General features: G+C 41.4%; 2 protein-coding genes across 4 annotated transcripts in view; one reads left to right on the top strand and one right to left on the bottom strand.

The window, feature by feature from the left end:
• Pkd2l1 (polycystin 2 like 1, transient receptor potential cation channel) overlaps positions 1–21,641 on the top strand; it is a 122,754-nt gene that overhangs the window by 66,447 nt on the left and 34,666 nt on the right. Inside the window, exons 1-2 of one of the 3 annotated variants that reach the window (XM_046450204.2) lie at positions 758–1,101; positions 10,752–10,857. The exons of the other annotated variants lie outside the window; for them this stretch is intronic. The gene's annotated coding sequence lies outside the window, so the exon portion shown is untranslated. Of the gene's footprint in view, positions 1–757; positions 1,102–10,751; positions 10,858–21,641 lie in introns of those variants that run through there. 3 annotated transcript variants of the gene reach the window in all.
• LOC124096384 (stearoyl-CoA desaturase-like) lies at positions 758–20,817 on the bottom strand. Its single transcript, XM_046450207.2, has 6 exons — positions 20,603–20,817; positions 9,521–9,803; positions 6,142–6,272; positions 5,602–5,807; positions 3,924–4,156; positions 758–1,921 (listed from the first exon to the last, which is right to left on the bottom strand). The coding sequence occupies exons 1-6, from the start codon at positions 20,627–20,629 to the stop codon at positions 1,722–1,724; spliced, it is 1,080 nt and encodes a 359-aa protein (XP_046306163.1). The 5' UTR covers positions 20,630–20,817; the 3' UTR covers positions 758–1,721.

The following is a 21,641-nucleotide window of genomic DNA, read 5'->3' as shown; positions in this document are numbered from 1 at the left end:
TATCAGTATGGCAGGGGCACACAGGGAGGTGAAGAGGATCTGGAGGCCACAAAAAATTGGCATCAGCTCTACTTGTTAAAGAGACACAGCACTGCAGAGCCAAAGAGCATTGTGACTACAAGAGAGGGAGTTTCCTGGGCAGCAATTCCTCAATGCCCTGAATACCCACAGGCAATTGCCCATCCAGGGAAAGAAGAAAAACGAGAACACAGAGAAAAAGTAAGAGAAAAGGGACAGTAGGTAGAGCCAAGAATCCAGAATCACAGCAGATAAGAGATTTAATCCTCTTCCCCAGGCAATCCTATGCTATAGGCTGGATGGTCACAGAGCAAGGAATGACTGAAGGGCACAACACCGAGGAGAAAAACTTAGTTTCTACTCAATCTAAGGAGCAATTTGGACAAATAAAGGGACCTAGCATGGAGCTTGTTTCATTATGACATCTAATTTACTTAGCAACTTTTGAATCTCCTGGTTGTGTTCTCAGAGCCCTTTGGAAAGTTTCTTTGCAGAAGCTGTCTACAGATGCTATCCCTCAACTTCTCCATCACCTGTCCAGCAATGGGAGGATTAGGCAAGCTATATAATTTCCCCTCTACTTCAAATTTCTTCAACATCCTCTTTCAGAAGTAAATACTCTAAAATATTTTGAAGATCCAAGCAAAATATCCATGACTACATATGTTCTGGTTGACACACCTCCACTTTCTAAAGCCCTTTTTGATTTGACTATTTGGAAATTACACAGTCATCTTATTATTTTGAGAGGTGCAATTAATATCACAAATATGGCAGCAGAGAATAGTGAAAGAAGTTGGAGGAGCAGCTCATGGAATGCCCAAAACTCTATGAGTGATTTTATATGTCAAGTCTGGACATAGCCAATCTGAAGATTTCTTGTATTATGAAACAAGAAATCTTAAGAAAAATAAAATTGTTCTCCAGCAAAGACCCCTTTTCCTACTAAATAAGTGCTTCTTCTGTATTTTCAGGCTAAATTACATTGAGACACTAAGATTCAGTGTTGGGTTCTGGCATTGCCAAGCTCCAAGGCAATTCCTTTTCACTGTCAGACAGAGAACGACTCCATGTCTCTGGATGGTAAGCAAATGGGTCTGATCACAGAAACTTTCCTTGCTCTTCATTTCCAATTCATCATTTTCCTTACTTATGAGTCATACCCTGCATGCTAACTTTCTCTTGATAGTTTATCTGCTTTGTAAGATCTGTGCCAAATAAAGTTATTTTTTCATCCATGGAGCAAATGTGGTGATGATACTTAGTAACATCCCAGAACTTTTGTTGCATCTCTAGTTTTAGCCACCTATCTTTAAGCTCATGACAGCTCAAGAAAAGAGAGTTTTCTGGAGTAAATACCTTTACTTTTAGACTCTAGAAAAGGTGATAGGATTTGAAAGCAAGACACATGGTACAGCTGACCAGCACCTTGCCTGGAAGCAATGAGGGAGAAGAGAAAGGTGATAGGAACAAAGCAATGAAAAAGCCAATAGGATGAAAAGAGAGGGAAGAAAAGAATATCTGCTTAACAGAGTAAAGGAGAGTTGTTGCCTTTCAATAGTTATGCATTTTACAAGAATACCATTCTGGGATGGGTTAAGGTCATCATTTAGCATCCTGGTAGCATTAAGAAGTAGTGAATTGACAGAAATTAAACTTCTATTCAGCTGGCTTTTGGAACAGGATCCTGGTCAGCCCCAAATTCAGCCACTCTTGTAGCTTCCATCTCCAGTTCTTTTAACCCTGGCCAAGATGGCAGCCTTGGACACTTTCTTCCGGTCATAAGCCAGACCAAGGGCAGCCATGCAGTCAATGAAGAACGTGGAAAAGTTGATGTACCAGCGGTACTCACTGGCAGAGTATTCGTAGGGAAAGGAGTGGTGGTAGTTGTGGAAGCAGTCACCTGGAACAAAAGCAAAGAGAGAAGTTAGGGAGCTCAGGAGATTGCTTTCTTCCTGATCTTTGCACACTTCCTACCTAGCAGGGTACCTTGAGCCCTGGAGAAACTCGCTGTTACTGAATGAATGAATGAACTCAGTGTTCAACTGTGAAGCAAATAGATACCCCCAGAGACATCTTAAGTAACAGGTCCAGAGGCTCTGGTCAACCATTTCTGTCTGGGATCCTTTGATCCTTTGAGGGAAGTTTCTCTCAAGGGATAGGAGGATGATAGAGAAGATGGTTCTGTTACAAAGGTGAGTAAGGAAACACACCTTTTCTTTACTGCCCTGATGCCTCCTGTAAGGGTGAGAGGTTCCAACAGACTGACTGGAAAAGTTAGAGGTAAGGAGGCCTAGCCACAGGCTAGAGATTTCTCAGTCACTGCTGGTTCATAGTGGGCTACTCTGACTTCTAATTCTCTGAACTTTGACCCTGGGATTGGGGAGGCACTGATAAAACAGAAACAGTCTGAAAATTCTGAGTGCTTCCCTCTAACCTCTGAGATTGAGAATTCTTGAGATTAGCTTTTCACTTTGAGAGGAAAATACAGGTACTCTCAATGGAGGAGTATTCTATGGAGGACAAATGTTTGGAAACTCCACGGATATTTTGCCAACCCTTGGCAGGACTCTCTTTTTCTGAACAGCTTCCAACATTAGCAAAACCGAGCCTTATCAAGTTGGGATAAAAACTAATAAAAGAATTTGTTGGACTCTTGAGGATAAAAATGTCCCCAGTTAGAGTAGTAATGATATGAACAATAAACAAGTGGAGAACAATAAGCAAAAGAAATGACCCTAATCAGGGCTTCTAAAAGTGCATGTCCCTCTGTACACTGGGTTGTCTGGAATGGGAACTGAGAGAATGGTGTGTGGTAACATGAAGGCCTTACGGGTGCTGAAAAAGGACCACTCCCTTCCATGACTGGTTTCTCAGGCTCTGAATAAGCACTCACTTGACCTATCAGCATCCCATTTAAGATAAAATAAGATGCATACTTAGACACAAGAGAAAAGTGAAGAAGAAGGTCATAGCTGGTAACTGGGGTAGCCAGAGGCAGCTCCAGGAAGGCTCATGGGGAAGGTCAGCTTTTTCAGAGAGAGAGAGAGTGAACTTTTGACTGTGAGGGGAGGTCTTTCAAAAAGGGAAAAGATTAGAATGGCAGGAACCTGAGCTGGAGGAGAGCAAAGGGTGGAGAGAGGGAGGGAAGGGCAGGTATATAGAAGTGAATGACACCAGTGATAATGGTAAGGCTGGCAGCCACTTTGAACTGGTAGTCATAAGGAGACCCTGGAGTCAGGGAAGTTCACCCTAGCTCTGTTTACAATACAGGACACATGCCAGTAGTAATGATATGAACAATAAACAAGTGAAGATAAATAAACTGGATTATTCTGTTTCTTTGGAAAATGTCAAAATTGCACAGCATAGGTCAAAGTAAAAATATGTACAATGGTAGAAGATGCCTGAAAGGAGGTAGGGGGATTCATGAGACTATAGTAAAGGATAAAAAATGCTTTCAGAGCATTATCCTTTTTTTAAATTGTAATAATTACTTTTCCCGCATTTTATACAACATGATTAAATATAAAACACATGGCTTCCTGGCCTGTCCACTGACCCTGATGTTCTTTTTATGCTTCTTCTGCCCCAAGTATGCCTACAGCCAGGTCAGAGGTGACAGGAGAAAGGAAAGTTTGAAAAGGACTCAATATACGTAGGATTTGGAGATGGCTTGGGGGACCTGGAATAAAAGGCACTATTATTTTTAAGCATCCTTTTACAAAAACCTTGTTGCCTGACTCTCCTATGCATTTCCCAAAAGTGACTCCTAATTTTTCAGTGGAAGAACTAAGATACAAAAAAGTTCATAAGAACAAATGTAACTGGTGTTTCTGGCTCCAAGCTGAATACTGTCATCAGCTGATCCCTAGATATGGTTTTACTGTGTACTGTTGTCTTACCCATAGTTCCCAGTGAAGCCAGGAGACTCTCAGGTGGTTCAATGTTCTTGTCATAGGGGCGGTATCCATAGAGATGGGCAGCACTGTTCACCAGCCAGGTGGCATTGAGCGCTACAGCATATCGCAGGAATGTGGCAACATACAAGCTGTGTACAAAAGTTTCACTCCAACAAAACCAGGGTACTAGAGTAGGCACGATGAAGCACATCACCAGGACAGCAATCTTGTAGTACCTACATTGAAACATCACACATTTAGTCAGTGGATCGAGGACTCACACACTTAATCTAGATTGTCCACTTTAACTGGGCTAAGCTGTGAAATGACTTTCCTCCTACACAATGAGTACAGTTGGGCAAAAAGCAGCCTGGGGGGATGGGTGGGAAATCTTTTGAGTATATAGTATCATTTTTTAGATGAGGCATTAAATGACTTTCTAAGATAACACTAGGAACCAGTGCAGCAAGGATTGGAACACTTGGCTCCCATTCAAACTGCTTATTTGATAAGACCATAAAGAAGAGTTGGTCAACAAGTGAGGGTCAAATCACAAAGTTACCAGCCAAGTTCTGCTGCCTGGGCTGTTGTCCATCTGCCTTAGGGCTGCGTTGTTTCTCCAATCACGCTCTTTTGGAACAGAACGTGTTTTGTATAACACCTCCGTTTCCTACTTCCTCCCCTAATTGTTTGCTCTGCTTTTCTGTCAGGAGGCACAGCGAATGTCCTTGATCACCTGCAGGTCTCTGTCCCTGCAGAGGCCCTGTCCCACTTTTCGCTTTCATATAGACCAGGCCATTGACACTTGAAGGGAGCTGACTGTCCGACTCCTTCCCTTGAGCAGACATATCTTTGATTTCGTATGTCACCGGCATTCCCTGCCTCCAACTCCTTTCCCTTCTTGCCACTGCCTCTCCAGCAGGGTGCTCCCTATTATCCAACCTGTGTCCCTGCCTGTCATCTCTCTGGCTCAGTGATTACCTACCCAAGAGCAGCCACTCTGAAGCACACCTCTATGCCCTGTTGCTGCAGAGGAAACCAATAGTAGTTTCCTGTTTCCAAGTGCATAAAATCTTAAATTTGCAGAAAGGAATCTGCAGAAACTGTCACTGTGCTCCTTTTCCTGTCCCACCCTATATTCCAAGCAGAAGGACATCCTTCCTGGAACTTCCTTGAGACTTTGGCTCATTATGTTCCACTGTCCTTGCTCCTATACATATGAAAGTCTCTATCTACAGGTGGATTGTGATTGTACTCTGTTCATTATACCTTCCCAGCAGTTCCCTCCTCAATAATCTCCCTCCTCTTTCTACCTCTCAGATACACACAATATTCTGCCTTATATCATGGTTATTTGGATACTTGGATTACCCCTGTAACCCCAGTAGAGTAGAAAGTTCTTGAAGGTAAGTTCTCAGCTACATTTATTTTTTGTATCCATGATTATCCCAGGTCAGTTTGTTAATTTAATGGGTTTCATAAAGATAGCTCGGAGAGGAAGGAACAGAGCCATAAGGTACAGCCTGGGGGCCTGTGGAATGTCAAATACTGGAGTTTTAAATGAGTTTGAACTTACAGTAAATTTTTGACCATTATTTTCTAAGACCTAAGAGAAAAAATGGGTTCCCTAAGCTTCAGGTACCCAGAGCCACATCCCTAGCTCCATCTTCCCTTAACTCACCTCCTCTGAAACATCACCAGCTTCTCAGCTTTTAGGTCAGATAGGTCCAGGGTCGCCCCCTTCTCTTTGACAGCTGGGTGTTTGCGCACCAGCAGCCAACCCACGTGAGAGAAGAAGAAGCCGCGGCGGGAGTTGTGAGGGTCGGCATGTGTTTCTGAGAACTTGTGGTGGACGCGGTGATCTCGGGCCCATTCATAAACATCGTTCTGGAGGGACAGAGAAGAGGAACACAGGCCTGAGGAGGGACACCCTCCTGGGAAAAGTCCAATGCCTGGATGTCTGCAAGGGCCCACGGTTCTCAGCCCAATCTCACACAGTCCCCAAAGTCTGGCTCCAAAGGAGGCATGGAGGGGCTTGTCCTCTTCTGCATACGTACTCTGAAGCCTGTGCAAAAAAGTGACTTATATTCCCAGACTATTTCCAGAAACTAGAAATGGCAACAAATGTCCTGGTGGAGCTGCTGTCCAGGCTCAGATCCCCTCCATTTTTCCCTGGGTCATTGACAGGGTAAGGACACAAAAGTTAGTGTTCTCCTCTTACCTGGAACGCCGTGGTGTTGGCAATGATCAGGAAGAGCCGCAGGGGCTGCCGCGCTTTGTAACTTCGGTGGCTCCACAGGCGATGAGCTCCTGCAGTGATGCCCTCTATACTGGCCCAATAGCAGAAATATGCTGCCAGGACAAGACAATGAGAGTACCAACCAGTGTGATTCCCATCAGAGGAAGCATATCAAGTACACTCTCCTGATGACACACTTTTGTCATCTTTAGACTTCGAGTGAGGCACCCCTGAACCCTAGGATGCCTTGGTCTCTGAGGCCTTGTATTTTTATCATTTTAAAAAATACCATCACCACTGGGTACAATGGCACATGCCTGTAATCCCAGCAGCTTGGGAGGCTGAGGCAGGAGGATTGCAAGTTTAAAGCCAGCCTCAGCAAAAAGCAAGGCTTTAAGCAACTCAGTGAGACCCTGTCTCTAAATAAAATACAAAATAGAGCTGGCAATGTGGCTCAGTGGTCAAGTGCCTCTGATTTCAATCCCTGGTACCAAATAAATAAATAAATAACATCACCCTTACGCTCTCCATCCAGGGATGGAGATGGGATAAGTTGCTCCAGGAAGTAAGGGGGCAGAGAGGGAAAGGGAATAAGACTCTCACCACTGTGTCACCCTCACTGGCAACCTGAAGGGACTGTATCCAAGGTCCTATCTCCATGGACATTCAGTTGACCTTCTCTAAGGTATTCAGGACCATAAATTACTCCCACTGAGCACAGGAACAAGCAAGTTTGTTTTGAAAATAGCAGCCAGAGAAATCTGGGCACTGACCAATTGAAGGAGCTGTATGGTACAGGATCCACCTAGGATATGCAGAGCAGTGGATATTTATCAATCAGGTGCTACAAAAGTATTTTAGTATTGCAGTAGCTAATGCAACTCTAGTAAGCTCTGCACACAGTCGAATTTGCACAGAGACTCAAGCTTTACCATAGATATGGTAATATTTTAATATTCTCATATTGAAAAAGGTAGGTGCTAATAAGACCACATCTTTCAGTTGAGGAAATAGATGCTATAGAGGTTAAGTGTCAGAGGTTAAGTATCAAGGGTCACACTGGTAGGAAAACTGAAGCCAAGGTTAACAAACTATTCTGACAATAAGCAGTGATTGTTCTAGTGATTGTTCTACCTCTACCATCCAGTTTCTGACAATGGAGCACCCCAATGTTGTCCTGCCCCACTGTCTTCAAGGCCTACAGGCTCAGGAGGTGTCTCATGTATCTCTAATTAGGAAGGTCTGCTGAGTGTGGGCCTTGAGGTCATGAGGCAGGACGATATATGTGGGACCTCCTAAGCCTGAGTCTTCCTCTGTAGGCAGCACTAGGAAACAGAGGCTGAGGCCTTGGGAGAAACTGTTAACAATATTTCATTCCTTGTGCAGCTAGAAACAGTGGATCCTCAGGGGCCAATTACTTAATTTCAGTTGGAGATTGTTTACATGCTGTAATCAATTGCCCTGTGTCCTGCAACTAGAGATAGTTTCCTAAACAGCAGGCATTCTCCTCTCCCTTTCCTACCTCCTGAACACTATCCTGTTCCTCCTACAGGATTCCCAAAAGAGCCACAGAGCCAGGGTCTGTCTCAAGGAAAGTTCTAGTCACATTCTCTCTGAGCCAGGCTGAGGTTCCAAGTGATATGTGGCCTCTGGCCATGTAGTTATTGAGATCTTCTTTCCTGATTCAGTGTCTAACTCCACCTCTATCTGGACAAACCACAGTGGAACCAGAGCCCTGTAGTCACCAGGAGGAAAGAAAGGACTCTGGACAAAACAGAGCTTCTGTTTCAATGGTGCAGATGGCCCTAGGAATTGAATCCCAAAGCACATGCCTCCCATCTTAACAGGGGTACTGGGACAAGAACACAGGCACTTTGATGCCTGTTCAATTCACACCTATTTGTCTGTCAAATAAGAGACTCAATCAGTTAGATTTGTTCTGTCAGTGGAAGAACTGTTATTATACGCAGTTGACAGCTAAGCGAATAAGGAAATAGATTCTGTAGAGGTTAAGTGTCAGAGGTTAAGTATGGAGGGTCACACTAGTAGGAAAACTGAAGTCACCTCCCCTCACACACATAGCAACCCTTTCTGGTATGCAGATGGTGTGACCTCCTGCCTGGCCTGCTCCCACCAAGTGCCTCTGGGGCAGGGATGATACCATGTAATCAAAGGAACATAACTTTTCCTGTCCTAAAAATATGAGTTTGTCCCCAGTTGGTCTCTGGTCTTTTGCCTGAGAAAAGAGATCTTCTCAGTTGCATTTTCCTGTGACATCAGAAAGATTTGTCAAGTCAGTGCTCAAGGGAGCACATCTTACCACCTATGAGACCTAAGAGGTATAGAGGGTCCAGCTATCTCCTGACTGACCAGTCCTTCTAACCCACTGCCCTCCAAGAGATCTGCCAGAAAGTCCCCCACACCTGAGGTTGTTCCAGGAAACCTCTGAGTGACTTCTGGAGAGGGCATACTGGCTCCCAACTCCTCATAGAGCAGCAATTTGGCACCTGGATCTCTAGTGCTCCCTGTTCCCCCTTCCTAGCTCAGCTTCAGGGACAGAGGTGAATCTACCTGCAAAGGCATAGATCCAGGGGGGCAGGCCATCAGGAGTCCTGATGGGTCCCTGAAATAAGGGTGGATCAGACAGAAACTGGAAACCCTCTCTTTCTCACTACAGCAGCCCCTGGAAGACAGGTAGGGGGCAGTACTAGAGTTAGAAGGTACTGGGTCTTTGGCACTTCATTGGCATCTGGAGAGAGGGAAGTAGCCGGCAGGAGTTAAACAGAATTTATGCAACTTTATTTCATTCTAAGAGCCTTTTGTTGTCTGGCATTTGCTATGCCCTGGAGACCTTCCAAGAGTAACACAGCAACACATCTGCACAACTTAGGTCAGACAGGAGCCTTGTTATTCTTCCTGTGTGACAAAGGAATCTGGACTAGCCAAGGGGTCAGGTCAAAGTATTTTTCTGAATTACCCCCTTTCTGTTCTTCCCTTTTCTACCATCTTTCCTCTGAGTTATCTAGTGGCAAGTAAGCTTTGACAGGCCGCCACACAAATGATGCAAACAGAAACTCTCTGGGACACCTGCCTCTCTAAAGGCCATTTGTCTACTCCTCCAACCTCTGCACATGGTCTTAGGGATTGTTCCCCAATACCACATTAAGAGACCCCCAGAACTGACATTCTTGCCTTTCAAACTCCCTAGGCTCTTTCTCCAGCCCATTCAGTATCTCAAGCAACCAAAGACACATAACTGGCAAAACCTGGACAGAGAGGGGCCCACTCTTGGAGCAACCCACCTTATCAAGAAGCAATGAGAAACCTGGGGGACTGGCTCAGGACAAGGAAACCTGCTTACCCCAGAGCCAAGTGTAGAACTTGCAGGTGGGAACAAGTATGATCCCATACAGGGCTCCCAGGTGCAGCAGACCCATGAGGATGATGTTTCTCCAGACAAACTCAGTTTGGGGCCTGGGGCCCTCTGCATCCTGATAGCTGGGGTCGTATATGTCATCTTTTATTTCAGGGCGGATGTCTTCTGCCAAGTAGAGAAGGTCCTTCTCCAAATTCTCTCCTCCATCCTTCAGGCACCCGTTGGGAGGTGCTGTGATGGTGGTGGTGGTGGTATAGGAGCTGGAGAGCTAGAAGGAGAGTAAGTGGAGAGTCAGATGAAAAAGAGGCTTGTGTGCAGCAGGGTCACTTTGCTCTCCAATAGGAATGGGGGAAGGGTGCAGTAGAGGTGCTTACCCTGCCCCAGTGTCCAGGTTAACTAGGGTTAGGTGGAAGGAAAAGTTTCTAGAAACTGTTAAGGTAGGGCTTGGGAGTGAAAAACATCTCAGGAGGAAGTGGCAGAAGGAGTGAGGGGAGGAAACACACCCCTAGGAGCATACAAAGGAAAATCTGCACATATGTATAAAAGGACATGCACTGCTGGATTTTTCTTTACTTTAAAGCTTAGTAAACAAAAATCGGATACCAAGTGCCCAAACATCCCATCTGTGGAAGTAGAAGTACCCACGAGGGGAAAGGGCCCACTAGGGGAGGACAGTGTGACTTGGGAAAGGTGGCCAAATTCTCTCTGGAGATCTCAACTTTCTCCCTTACCAACAAGTCATTTAGAAGCTCAAAGGATAGCATGGAATTCAGAATTTGGGGGCAATTGTAAAAAAAAAATTATAGGAGATCAGTGTTTTGGCCTAAATTCCTATACTAACAGGCCCTAACAGACCAGAATAACCCAAAATGGTGTCACTCAATCTGTGAGTGCCACAAAATCAAACTGAAGCTTTAGAGAAGTAGATAATTCCCCTAACAGGCAAGTTTTTCATGGAAAGAGGAGGTTTCCATGTACCTGAATTAGCATGATAAGAAAGTTCTGTGGATTTAACTCTCATAGAAAAGTAACCAAAGTAGTCAAGATTTCCTTATTGTTCTGTTTCCTTGTTCCTACATTACCTGTCCACAGTTCTGCTATTGTCCAATGGGAGGTCTCATTGTCACTTTGTAGAATTAAGGCAATTAGATCCTGACTCCCAATTAACAACCAATTAGATCCATGAGTAAATCTGTGATAATTTTGTCTTCAACAGTTTTGGCAATTTATAAAGGGACTTGAAGAACACAGCTATGGAATGCGGGAGAGGTGCTGCTGATTCCTTTTAAGATCCCCTGTCTTCTTAGGGAGCCTCAAGTGTTGTAAGTCCATCTCAGATTGAACTCTGTTCTTTTTGCATTTTCCCTTTAATCTTTTGGCTTTTGAATTCAGGGAAAGTGAACTGTGAGAAGGCATATGAACTCAGGGCTGCAGACAGAGGGCTAGTATGTATGGCAAAAAATCATGTGACATTGTGGGGTTTACAGAGGCTGAGGAGTCACTGGCAAGAATAGCAGTCATGACAGAAATAAGACTGGGTCCTATAGGGAGATTGTAGGTGTCTCACTATGTCAGAAACTGGCATTTAATGGCAATTGTAGGGCCATGTTCCAAAATCCCAGTGGATGCCTGAAGGTACAGAGTGTAACAGACACTGTATACTAGTACCATGCCACTGCCACAGTTGATGTGATTACCAAGTTGGCTACTAAGTGACTGTTGCATAGGTTGTTCAATATAAGTATATTGCACAAAGGAACCCACACAGGATGGATTAGAACAACACTCTTTCATCAAACTACCCAGAATGGTATATAATATTAAACTTATCAATTGTTTATTTCTGGAATTTCCCATTTAATATTTTTGAACCATGGTTGACCAATGGCAATTGAAACCACAGAAAATTAAATCATAGATAAGTGGGCCCATTGTACTGCAGGAGTGTGAATTCCAATTTCTGGAAATTCACAGGGATTTTGTTCTCTGTCTTCATAGTTCCTTTTTCTTGAGCTTGAGTGGGGAAAATCCCTAAGTTGTCAAGGGGATCTCAAAGCCAAGTCACAACTTAACTAGTGGGTATGGATTGAGTACTTAAGGGCTATCAGATTACTCACCAGCTAAAAATGAGAATGCCATGAAAGAATAAGTTGGTTCAGGACATAGTAACACCTTCTGGACATGAGAAAATCTTTGGTCTGAAGGAACTCAATAAAAGATTCTGGGGCCAGGCACAGTGGCACATGCCTATAATCCCAGCAACTTGGGAGGCTGAATGAAACAGGAGGATTGCAAATTTTAGGCCAGCCTCAACAACTTAGTAATATCCTCAGCAATTAGGGAGATCCTGTCTCAAAACATACAAATTTTAAGTGGTAGATACTAGTTAGTAAGGATCAGTGAAATGTGAACCAATGGCCAAGCAGGGTCTTGGGGTTTCTTTAAATTGCCTTTAATGAACAATCAAGTAACTTGTAAAACAATAGGTATACAAACCCTGAAGATTAATGGGTGGAAACAAAGAGAACTAATTAGGTTCTGTGGATGTATTCTTGTTCTGTCTTCCCTTGATCTAGTCTCTAAACTATCTCTTTGCAATCTTGTCTTATTTTCCAGCTAAATTATTCTCTTCCTATGCAGTTACTGTCAGCTAGAAAACATTCTCAAAACTTGCTTTATCTAAAGTCATGCTGATCCTTGGGTTTATCTTTACATTCTCTGTACTTGATATTTTTTCCACTCTTGATCTGACTTTTAATAGTAGCAGCTCTGAAAGAAAGTGTTCTCTTTCTCTGTTCTCTTATTATCAGTCAACATAAATGGCCACCCTATTAGTACTATCTCACTGAAAGAATGAGAACCTCACCTTCAGATAGCTGGGACAACAACTGCTAAACTTAAGACACGTTTTCTTTTAATCAGATCTTGCCTGAAGAGACAAGATTGCAATGAGGCGTTTGTCCTTCTTGGTCATGAGATAAAATGTTAACTATAAACAAATCTCTTTCCATTAAAAGTTACCTGACATTGTCTTATCCTAACATTCCTAAAAACTGAGGTTTTTGTGTTCTCACTTTTTAAAAATAAGACCCAAAAAGTTATAAGTTCTTAAATGCACCTAGATTACTTGAGATCTTAGGAATATTGCTTTTAGGATTATTTTCCATAAAATATTTCTTTTCTTGAGTCCTAGTTAGCTCCTAACTAGGACAACTGCATAATGGGGACAAGGACAATTGTATTGCCAATAATTTGCAGACAATTTGGGACAAGCTTAAAAGTCCTATCCTTCTGGGAACTAATAAGAGTACCCCAATATTATGGGACTGACTAAAGGTCAAGTCCCAAGAGAAAAGCAGATTACCCTGAAGATACAGTATGGGACAGATTTAAAAATCCTATCCCTGGTGGGAACTCAGAGTACCCCGAGGCCTATGTTTTTCAAAAAACCATTAACTATTATGGATAATTCATTGTTTATCCTTGAAAACTCACCACTTAGGTATGTACTAAATAATTAGAATTCTTTTAAGGAAGAGAACTTTTTTAAAAAAATTTTTTTTAGTTGTAGATGAACACAATATATTTATTTATTTATTTTTATGTGGTGCTGAGGATCAAACCCAGTGCCTCACATGTGCGAGGCAAGTGCTCTCTCTACCACTGAGCTACAACCCCAACTCTTGAGGCAGAGAACTTTTAAAAGGAAAAAAGAAATGATTTTTTTTCCTTGTAACATAGCTTGGTCTCAATATAAATTAGAGAACGGAAGCTTGTTCTATAATTGGGGAGGAAAATGGTCAAAGATATGACTTTCTGGATCCCTCCACCTTATCCCCACTGCTGTCTTTTTAAAAAGTCTGATTCAAGTGTTGTTATGTTAAGCAATTATTCAAGGACTAACTCTCAAATACATTGGGAAAAAAAAAGATCTTCCCCTATAAAGATCCTAAAAAGGAGAATAAACAATGATGATAGTTGACATGGATCAACCTCATGGATGGACAGGTGACCACCTGAACCATTGATTCAATGTCCAGGCATGGTTGGTAGACCCTGTCCCAGCCATCCCCAATTCTATAGGCCTCCCCCAGATCTGTGTCCCCTGTTTCTGTGTCACAGAAGACATCTGTGCCAAGCTGTTTTGGTTTCTGAAATTTGAAATCTGACCTACACTCTGTTTAATGAGCAGCTTTAACTTTCTTATCCCTTACCTATAGGTGTCCAATACCTGGACTATGCAAGCTCTAAAAAGAAGAGCCCTTTCTTTATTTCTTTTGCTTGTCTTGAGAGACACTTTCTTTTATGCTTCTTGGTTAAAGAGGATATCTGGCCCACTGGTGATTTCCCTAACTTTTTCAAAAGAAATTTCCATTTGTAAGTTTATCTCCCTGTATTGACTAGTTCTTAAGTTAGGAAAAGATATTAAGTCTACATAACATGCCCCACCTTTAAAACTTAGACTTTCACTTACCCAAACCCTTCTAGTAATGTTTAAATTAAGTTTTATGTCTTTGAGATGTAATTTTTTTTCAGACAGTCCCACTAAGTTGCTTATGGCCTCACTAAATTGCTGAGATGGGCCTTGAATTTACAATCCTCTTGTCTCAGCCTCCTAAAGTAGCTGACGCATGTGCCACCACACCTAGCTGGACCATGGTAATCATATCAACAGGTTATTTTTAAAAATCCTGACAAATGGTAAATCTAGATAAAAGCTATAGAAATCTTTGTTTTCTGTTTATATTTTAATTTTTTCACAATACATGTGTGTATTGTATATTATGTCTACATGGTATCAAATTGGCTTATGGATAAATCAGCACTCATAAATTTAAAAAAAGAATAGATCCAAATGCCTTTTAGTTCATGTGACTTAAGTAACCTTTAACAAAAAGGTAAATTTAAATTGGTTACAAAAATGAGAGTAAAGATGTCTTTAAAATTACTAATGTACATGTTTTTCTAGATGATCAGCCAATGAAGAGAGTGCTGTTTTCTATAAAATGTTTGAAGTACAATGTCTGTTGCTTTTAAGATTTTTCTTTGGCAGAAAAAAAGATGGCTTAAAATGTTAACCATGGGGGCTGGCATTATGGCTCAGGCGTAGAGCGCTCGCCTAGCATGTGCGAGGCACTGGGTTTGATCCTCAGCAGTGCATAAAAATAAAAAAATAAAATAAAGGTATTGTGATCAACTACAACTAAGAAAATATATATGAAAAATGCTAACCATATTCATCTGATATCTTCGTTTATATGAGTAACCTAAAATTAACTGTTAAAAAATGTACATTATGTTTGATGTAAGTGGAGTTTATGAATGTATTAGAGAAGATATCTGATTAATTTTCAGCTTAAAGCACTAAAACTCAACTGCTAAAAATAAATTCAAGTACTCAGCTTCTTGAATTTTATAAGACATATGTATTTGGGCATGTGTGTTTTATATGAATTGTTGATAAATGATAAAACAGTGTAAGATTTGTTTTGCTTCTGGGACTAAACTAAAGACAAGTTTACTAAGAGTTAAAATTTTAACCAGCAGCTGTGTTTGGAGGCACATGCCTGTAATCCCAGTGACTCTGTAGGATGAGATAAGAGGATTTCAAGTTTGAGACCAACCTCAGCAATTAAGTGAAACCTTAAGCAACTTAGTAAGACCCTGTCTCAAAATTAAAATTAAAAATTACTGGGGATATTGCTCAGTGGTTAAGCACCTCTGGGTTCAATCCCTGATAGCAATAAACAAACAAAAATAAATAAATAAATACTTTAAGATTTGTCTAAAGGCCAGCCTCACCAGAAATAAATCTCTGACTCTCATGGCTCCAAAGTTGCTAAAATTAAACTCGTTTAAAATTGTTGTTTAAAAGATAGTTTTTTGTTGTAAAAATTTCTGTGATCTCAGAATAAAAAGGACTGTAATACAAAACTAAAATTTTGCATAAGTTATAAAAGTATTTAAAGGTTGCAAAAGAATTTTAAAAGAATGTAAAAACTTGTAAAGGATTTCACATGTGATTGGGTGGGGTAAATTTATGGATTTTTTTTTTAAATTTACCTTCTGCACTGCTGGCTGCCATGAAGTAGCCCAATTGAAACCTTATATTTATTTTTTGGTACTGGGGGTTGAATTCAGGCCACTCAAAACTCTGCCACATCCCCAGCCCTTATTTATATTTTATTTAGAGACAGAATCTTGCTGAGTTGCTTAGGGCCTGACTGAGTTACTGAGGTTAGCTTTCAATACATGATCCTCCTGCCTCAGCCTCCCAAGCCTCTGAGATTACACTCCTCCACCCCAAACCTCATTTTAATCTGCTTTATGTCCTTGTGTTCAGTCTCTTCAGAGTTTAGCTAATCTCTCTGAGCTTCAGGACTCTATCTGTATAATCATGTATATTCCCATAGGGCTGCTAGGAAATAATAAAGGAAAAATTTGTTCCAGCTGCAGAACTAGCCTTCATACATTTGTAGGTTCAATCCCCAGTAACAAAAAAAAATTTTTAAATTTAAAAAGCAAATTGTTAAATTGTTTCAATAGAAAGAGGAACATGAAGATTCTCTGATTCAGGAAGGAGAGAAACTATTAAGCATTGGTTGCATTTTTTTCACATGAAGTTTAAAAAACCTTCTAAGTATTATTACCTTCTCCCACACATTCGGGAAAGTCAAAGGTCCCAGATTTGTGAAGAAAATTCAAAGGCATGCAGTTTCTTTGGGAAATGGAGATTTCTGTTCTATCAGAGGACTGTATGAAGAACAAGATGAATTAAGAGGGCACTTTGGTGCATACCTGTGATTCCAGCTACTCCAGAGGCTGAAGCAGGAGAACTGCAAGTTGGATGCCCCCAACAGCAAATTAACAGGACCCTGACCCTCCCACCCCAAAAGGCAGGGGTTGGGGGATGTAGTTCAGTGGTAGAGTGTCTCTGGGTTCAATCTCTAGTACTGAGAAGAAAAAAACATTTTTTGACAAACTATCTAAGGCTCATAAAACTATAATCTGATGTCTTATAATATGTTTATTCAGTTTCAATCTGTGGTGTCTCCGGCTTCCAAGCTCAGAGTTTCCTGAGAGGAGGAGAAGAGGAGGGCAGAGAGAGAAAGGAAGAGAGCAGAGAGAAAGAGAAAGAGAGCAGAGAAAGAAGAGGAAGAGGGCAGAGAGGAAGAGGGCAGAGAGCAGAGAGAGGAGAGAAAAGAGGAGAGGGAAGAGAGAGGGGAAGAGGGCAGAGAGAGAGAGGAGGAAGAGAACAGAGAGGAAATTTATGGATTTTTTGAAGGGGCTAAATAGATACCAAAGATACACTAGTATTATAAAAATTATGTTTCTTGGTTCAACGCTATTATACAAGTTCAATATGTTTTTGCACTTATTAATTTCATTTTGTATTTTCTTTGAAGCCTTAGAACCATTTCATGTTAGTGTATTTTGAAGAATACACTACAACAAAACGACCTGAGTTAAAACAAAACAACCTGAGTTAATTTAAATACTAAACCATCACCTACAGGATAGATATGAGATAATGCCACCTCCCAATACTAATACTGACCTTAATTAAATAAAAGGGATAACTGAAAAAATTATAGATATTAAAGTTAAAACCCATTACTCCCACTTTAATATTGGTGAATATTAATGTCTGGCCTGCTAGATGTTTAAAAACAAAGCTTGGAGCCCTTTGACATGGCTCATGTCTATAATCCCAGTGACTCCGGCAAGGAAGGAGGATCATAGGTTCAAGGCCAGCTTCAAAATTTAGTGAGGCTCTAAACACTGTAGCTCAGTGGTAGAGTATCCCAGGGTTCAATGTCTAATACCAAAACTAGGAGTCAAAAGCCAAGGAAGTAAAGGGGCTAATGGAGAAAAAAACAGCCAATATTTTGGCCCTTGCCCTCTCAGGTCAGTCAGGACTCATCTCTAATGGCCCTGCAACCCTGGTTGAGTCACCTGACCTGCCAATAAGGGGAATTGTGAGGACCTTAGAGAACAGGAAGCCAAAATGTACATTTTGCCAAGAGGAGGGTCACTAGAGAGGAAAATGTCCCTGGTGCTTCCATGTATGGTCAGCAAGGCCTTGAACTCATCCTGGCAGATGGGACAACTGGTAGAGAAAGTTAAAGAATCCAAGAGGCTTTTCACAAGTTCCCAAGAGTAACCCCTGAGGAATCTCAGCTAACCCTAATAGTAGATAGAAACATGGTCAATTTTTGACAACTTGGTTTTAAACACCTGGCAGTAAATATAACCCAAATACAGTCATACATGGACATTTCAAAGGTAAGACAGCTGGGTATGGTAGCACATTGCCTGTGATCCCAGTGACTCGGGAGGCAGAGGCAGGAGGATCCCAAATTTAAGACCAGCCTCAGCAACTTAGTGAGTCCCTAAGCAATTTAGTGAAATCCTATCTCCAAATAAAAAATGAAAGGGGCTGGTTGTGGCTCAGTGGTTAAGTGCCTTTGGGTTTAATCCTCTGTACAAAAAAAAAAAGTAAGACAATATTTCTTTTAATATAACTTGAGATACATGCTTGTGTCAGCCCTACCAAAAGCAATCAAATTTGAGAGGTTATAGAGAAAGGGGTTTTTGTCTGATAATAACTATCAAAAGAGACTGTTAAAATCATGTTTACTCTGAGTTAATTTAAGTCTGATTTGACAGACATATTTTTGAAAAAAAAATTCAGATCCTGAGATGTATACAGGCAAAAAATATTAAAGCTTACTTAGTCTTATCTAACTGTTACCAATATTAGGACCTCTGGTAACCATACTTCAGCTCCCATCCCTCAGCCAATACCATTGTAATCTCCTAATAAATTTTCTTTTTTAATTAATTTTTTAATTTATATATGACAGTAGAATGCATTACAATTCTTATTACACATATAGAGCATAGTACATCATATCTCTGGTTGTATACAAAGTATATTTACACCAATTCGTGTCTTTATACATGTACTTTGGATAATTCCTCCATCATCTCTAATCCTATACCCCCCTTCCTCTTCCATCTCTCTGCCTCTATCTAGAGTTTGTCTATTCCTCCCATGCTCCCCCCCCCCACTACTCCACTACGATTCAGCCTCCTTATATCAGAGAAAACATTCAGCATTTGTTTTGGGGGGATTGGCTAACTTCACTTAGCATTATCCTCTCTAAATCCATCCATTTACCGGAAAATGTCATGATTTTATTCTCTTTTATTACTGAGTAATATTCCATTGTATATATATGCCATATTTTTTAATCCATTCATCTATTGAAGGGCACTTAGGTTGGCTCCACAGTTTAGCTATTGTGAATTGTGCTGCTATGAACATTGATGTGGCTGTGTCCCTGTAGAACGCTGTTTTTAAGTCCTTTGGGATAGTCCAAGGACTGGGATAGTCAAATGGTGGTTCCATTCCCAATTTTCCAAGGAATCTCCATACTGCTTTCCATATTGGCTGGACCAATTTGCAGCCCCACTCCTAATAAAGTTTATATTTTCCATATTAAACAATCCTACAGTAAGAGGATGGCAACACAATATTTCCAACCCATTCCCACAACTATGACCAGTGTCTATCTCCTTTAGATCAATCAAGATGAGACTTTTTTTATACTTGAACTAGAACCCAGTGGTGCTTAACCACTGAGCTACATATCCAGCCTCTTTTATATTTTATTTTGAGACAGGCTCTCACTAAGTTGCTGAGGCTAGTCTCAAACTTGTTATCTTTTTGTCTCAGTCTTCCAAGTCACAAGATTGTAAGTGTGTACCACTGCATCCAGCTCAAGATGAGACTCTTGATCCCTGACTAGACAGAGTCATTGTCCCTTGCCAACCTGAAACAGCCCTAGAAGATAGATCTTCACCCCTCACCAACTCTTTATTTTTTCTTTTATTGGTACTGGGGATTACTCTAGATGTGCTTGACCTCTGTGCCATACCTCCAGCACTCTCCCTTTTGTTAAAATTTTGAGATAGGGTCTCACTAAGTTGTTGAGGCTTGCTTTGAACCTGCAATCCTCCTGCCTCAGCCTCCCAAAATGCTAGGATGACTGGGGTCGCCATGGCACCTGGTCTGAATTGTCCTTTGAATGCAAATTTCTTGCCTTATTTACCTCAAAGGCACCTCTCTCTTGAGATGGCCCTAATCTCCCTTGAATGTGTATCTACTTTCCTAAATACACCTCCATCTATGCCTTTGACTGGCATGTACTGAAATTCTTTTCCATCACATATTCCAAAATCCCTGCTGGTTCTAAATTCTACCTTCTCTCTGGGAACTCCCTGGACCCTTTTGGAGACATGTCTTCTCTGGTGACAGATGAACAGGAAGGAGTCTGTGCAGTCGCTAACATTTCTTGTTACCCATGGATAAACACATCAGGCATCACAGGAACTCACTTGTACAAAATTTAAGAAACACATTTCTTGGTTGATAAGTAGATTCCTAGCTCGTTCTTTGATCTATTTGATTTTATCTGATCTGGTTCATGTGTACCCTAAGGAGCATATTCTCTCTCTCTCTTTCCTCTCTTTCTCTATATATGTATATGTATATATATATATATATATATATATATATATATATATATATACATGTATATATGATTATTTAATCATATATATTAACTTATATATAACATCACATGTTTATATATAAATCAAATATGATGTATATCATATATATGATATTATATATATGATTATATACATTTATATATAAATTGTTCCCTTGTTCTCACCTTATAAATCCCAAGGTTCTGTACTGACACAATAAAAGCTTTCACTTTATTTTATACAATAAAGGCTGCCTCATTCATAATTTTCAATTTGAAGCCAATTAGATTTATATCTAAATTATTGAAACTTTGTCTTTTGATAAGCTTAAGAAATAAAGGTTGGAGGACCAAATTCCTCAATTACAATCCACATTCCCATCAAATTGAAGGCAACACACTCTAAAAGATGGTCAAGAACTCCAGGAGCCTTCAACTGACTTCCTCACCAATTAGTCACCTAGTGGCCCAAGGTGAGCCCACAAACATGGATTGCTCGGAAACTCACTTTCTCTTGCAGCAAGCGCGCTGGCATTTTGGCTCTCAGATGCTGCGATGACTTTCTCAAGGCTGAAGTTGCCAAGTGGGGTTCTGTACTGCCAGGATAGAAGGTGGACTTCTACTCCAGGCTTTGCTTGAAGAGCAGCAATTCTGTGCTGTGCTCTGAATGCTTCTCTAACCTCACAGAGTGATGCTGTCCACGCTGGACCTTGCTCTGTGTGTTATCTCCCTGAGATGAAGATTTAAAGGCTACAGCTAGCAGTGGTTGAAATTGTCCCATATTTCCTCTACCTTTTATCTGCAGCCAATAAGGGGCAAGGTTCACAGAAGCTGTCTGGCTTAGGCAGCCCTGATTGGAGGGGAGGGGAGGGGACAGAAAACAAAGGCAGGCAGGGTCCAGTTAGAGTGACTGGAGGCTACTAACAATAACAATGCTAATGATCCCGAGACAACACTAATGACCCTTATGTCAACTCTGGCTCCTCACTAGCCAAAGAAAATTTGGTGCCTCCTCATCCTACCATTATCATTGGCTTAGCACAAACTGATGTTCCCTTGCCACCAGCTCCTTGATTTCCTTCTGTTTTTTTCACCTTCTTGGCTTCTCTTCCAGGAGTTGTTGGATGTCTGCCCAGTACATGGGGCCTCAGGAGTGTTCTGAAGATTTCTTTTTGGAAGAGCTTGAGGGCCTAGTTCAGCAGTGAGGGTTGTATCCAAGCCTAGGCAGGCCCTGGTTTCAAGGTGAATTGCTGGGCATTGGGGCAGTTGCATAGGAAAGTGTGGGGAAGCCAACATGGGGCAAACCACTCAACTCCATCCAGTCTTTCCTTTCCTCCCAGTGTCTGGGACCTTTTCACACTTGGAAGGCCACACACTTAGCCTCTAACCATCCCCCTTGACTCACCTGCCATAGTTTTGAGCCAAACACCTGGGTAGAGCCTGCTTACTTAGTTAGCTAGTGACCTGTGCTCCCACGGGGGGAGGTGAACAATCTCTCTGCCCCCCCATCCCACCCCAGCTCTAGGATAACAGAGATCATTAGAAAT

This window comes from Marmota monax, unplaced genomic scaffold (genome assembly GCF_021218885.2).
Source record: "Marmota monax isolate L192 unplaced genomic scaffold, Marmota_monax_Labrador192_F-V1.1 WCK01_AAM20220418_F8-fsc00004, whole genome shotgun sequence".
NCBI lineage: Eukaryota > Metazoa > Chordata > Mammalia > Rodentia > Sciuridae > Marmota > Marmota monax.
Note: the sequence above shows the minus strand (reverse complement) of the source record. Positions and strands in the feature narration are given on the sequence as shown.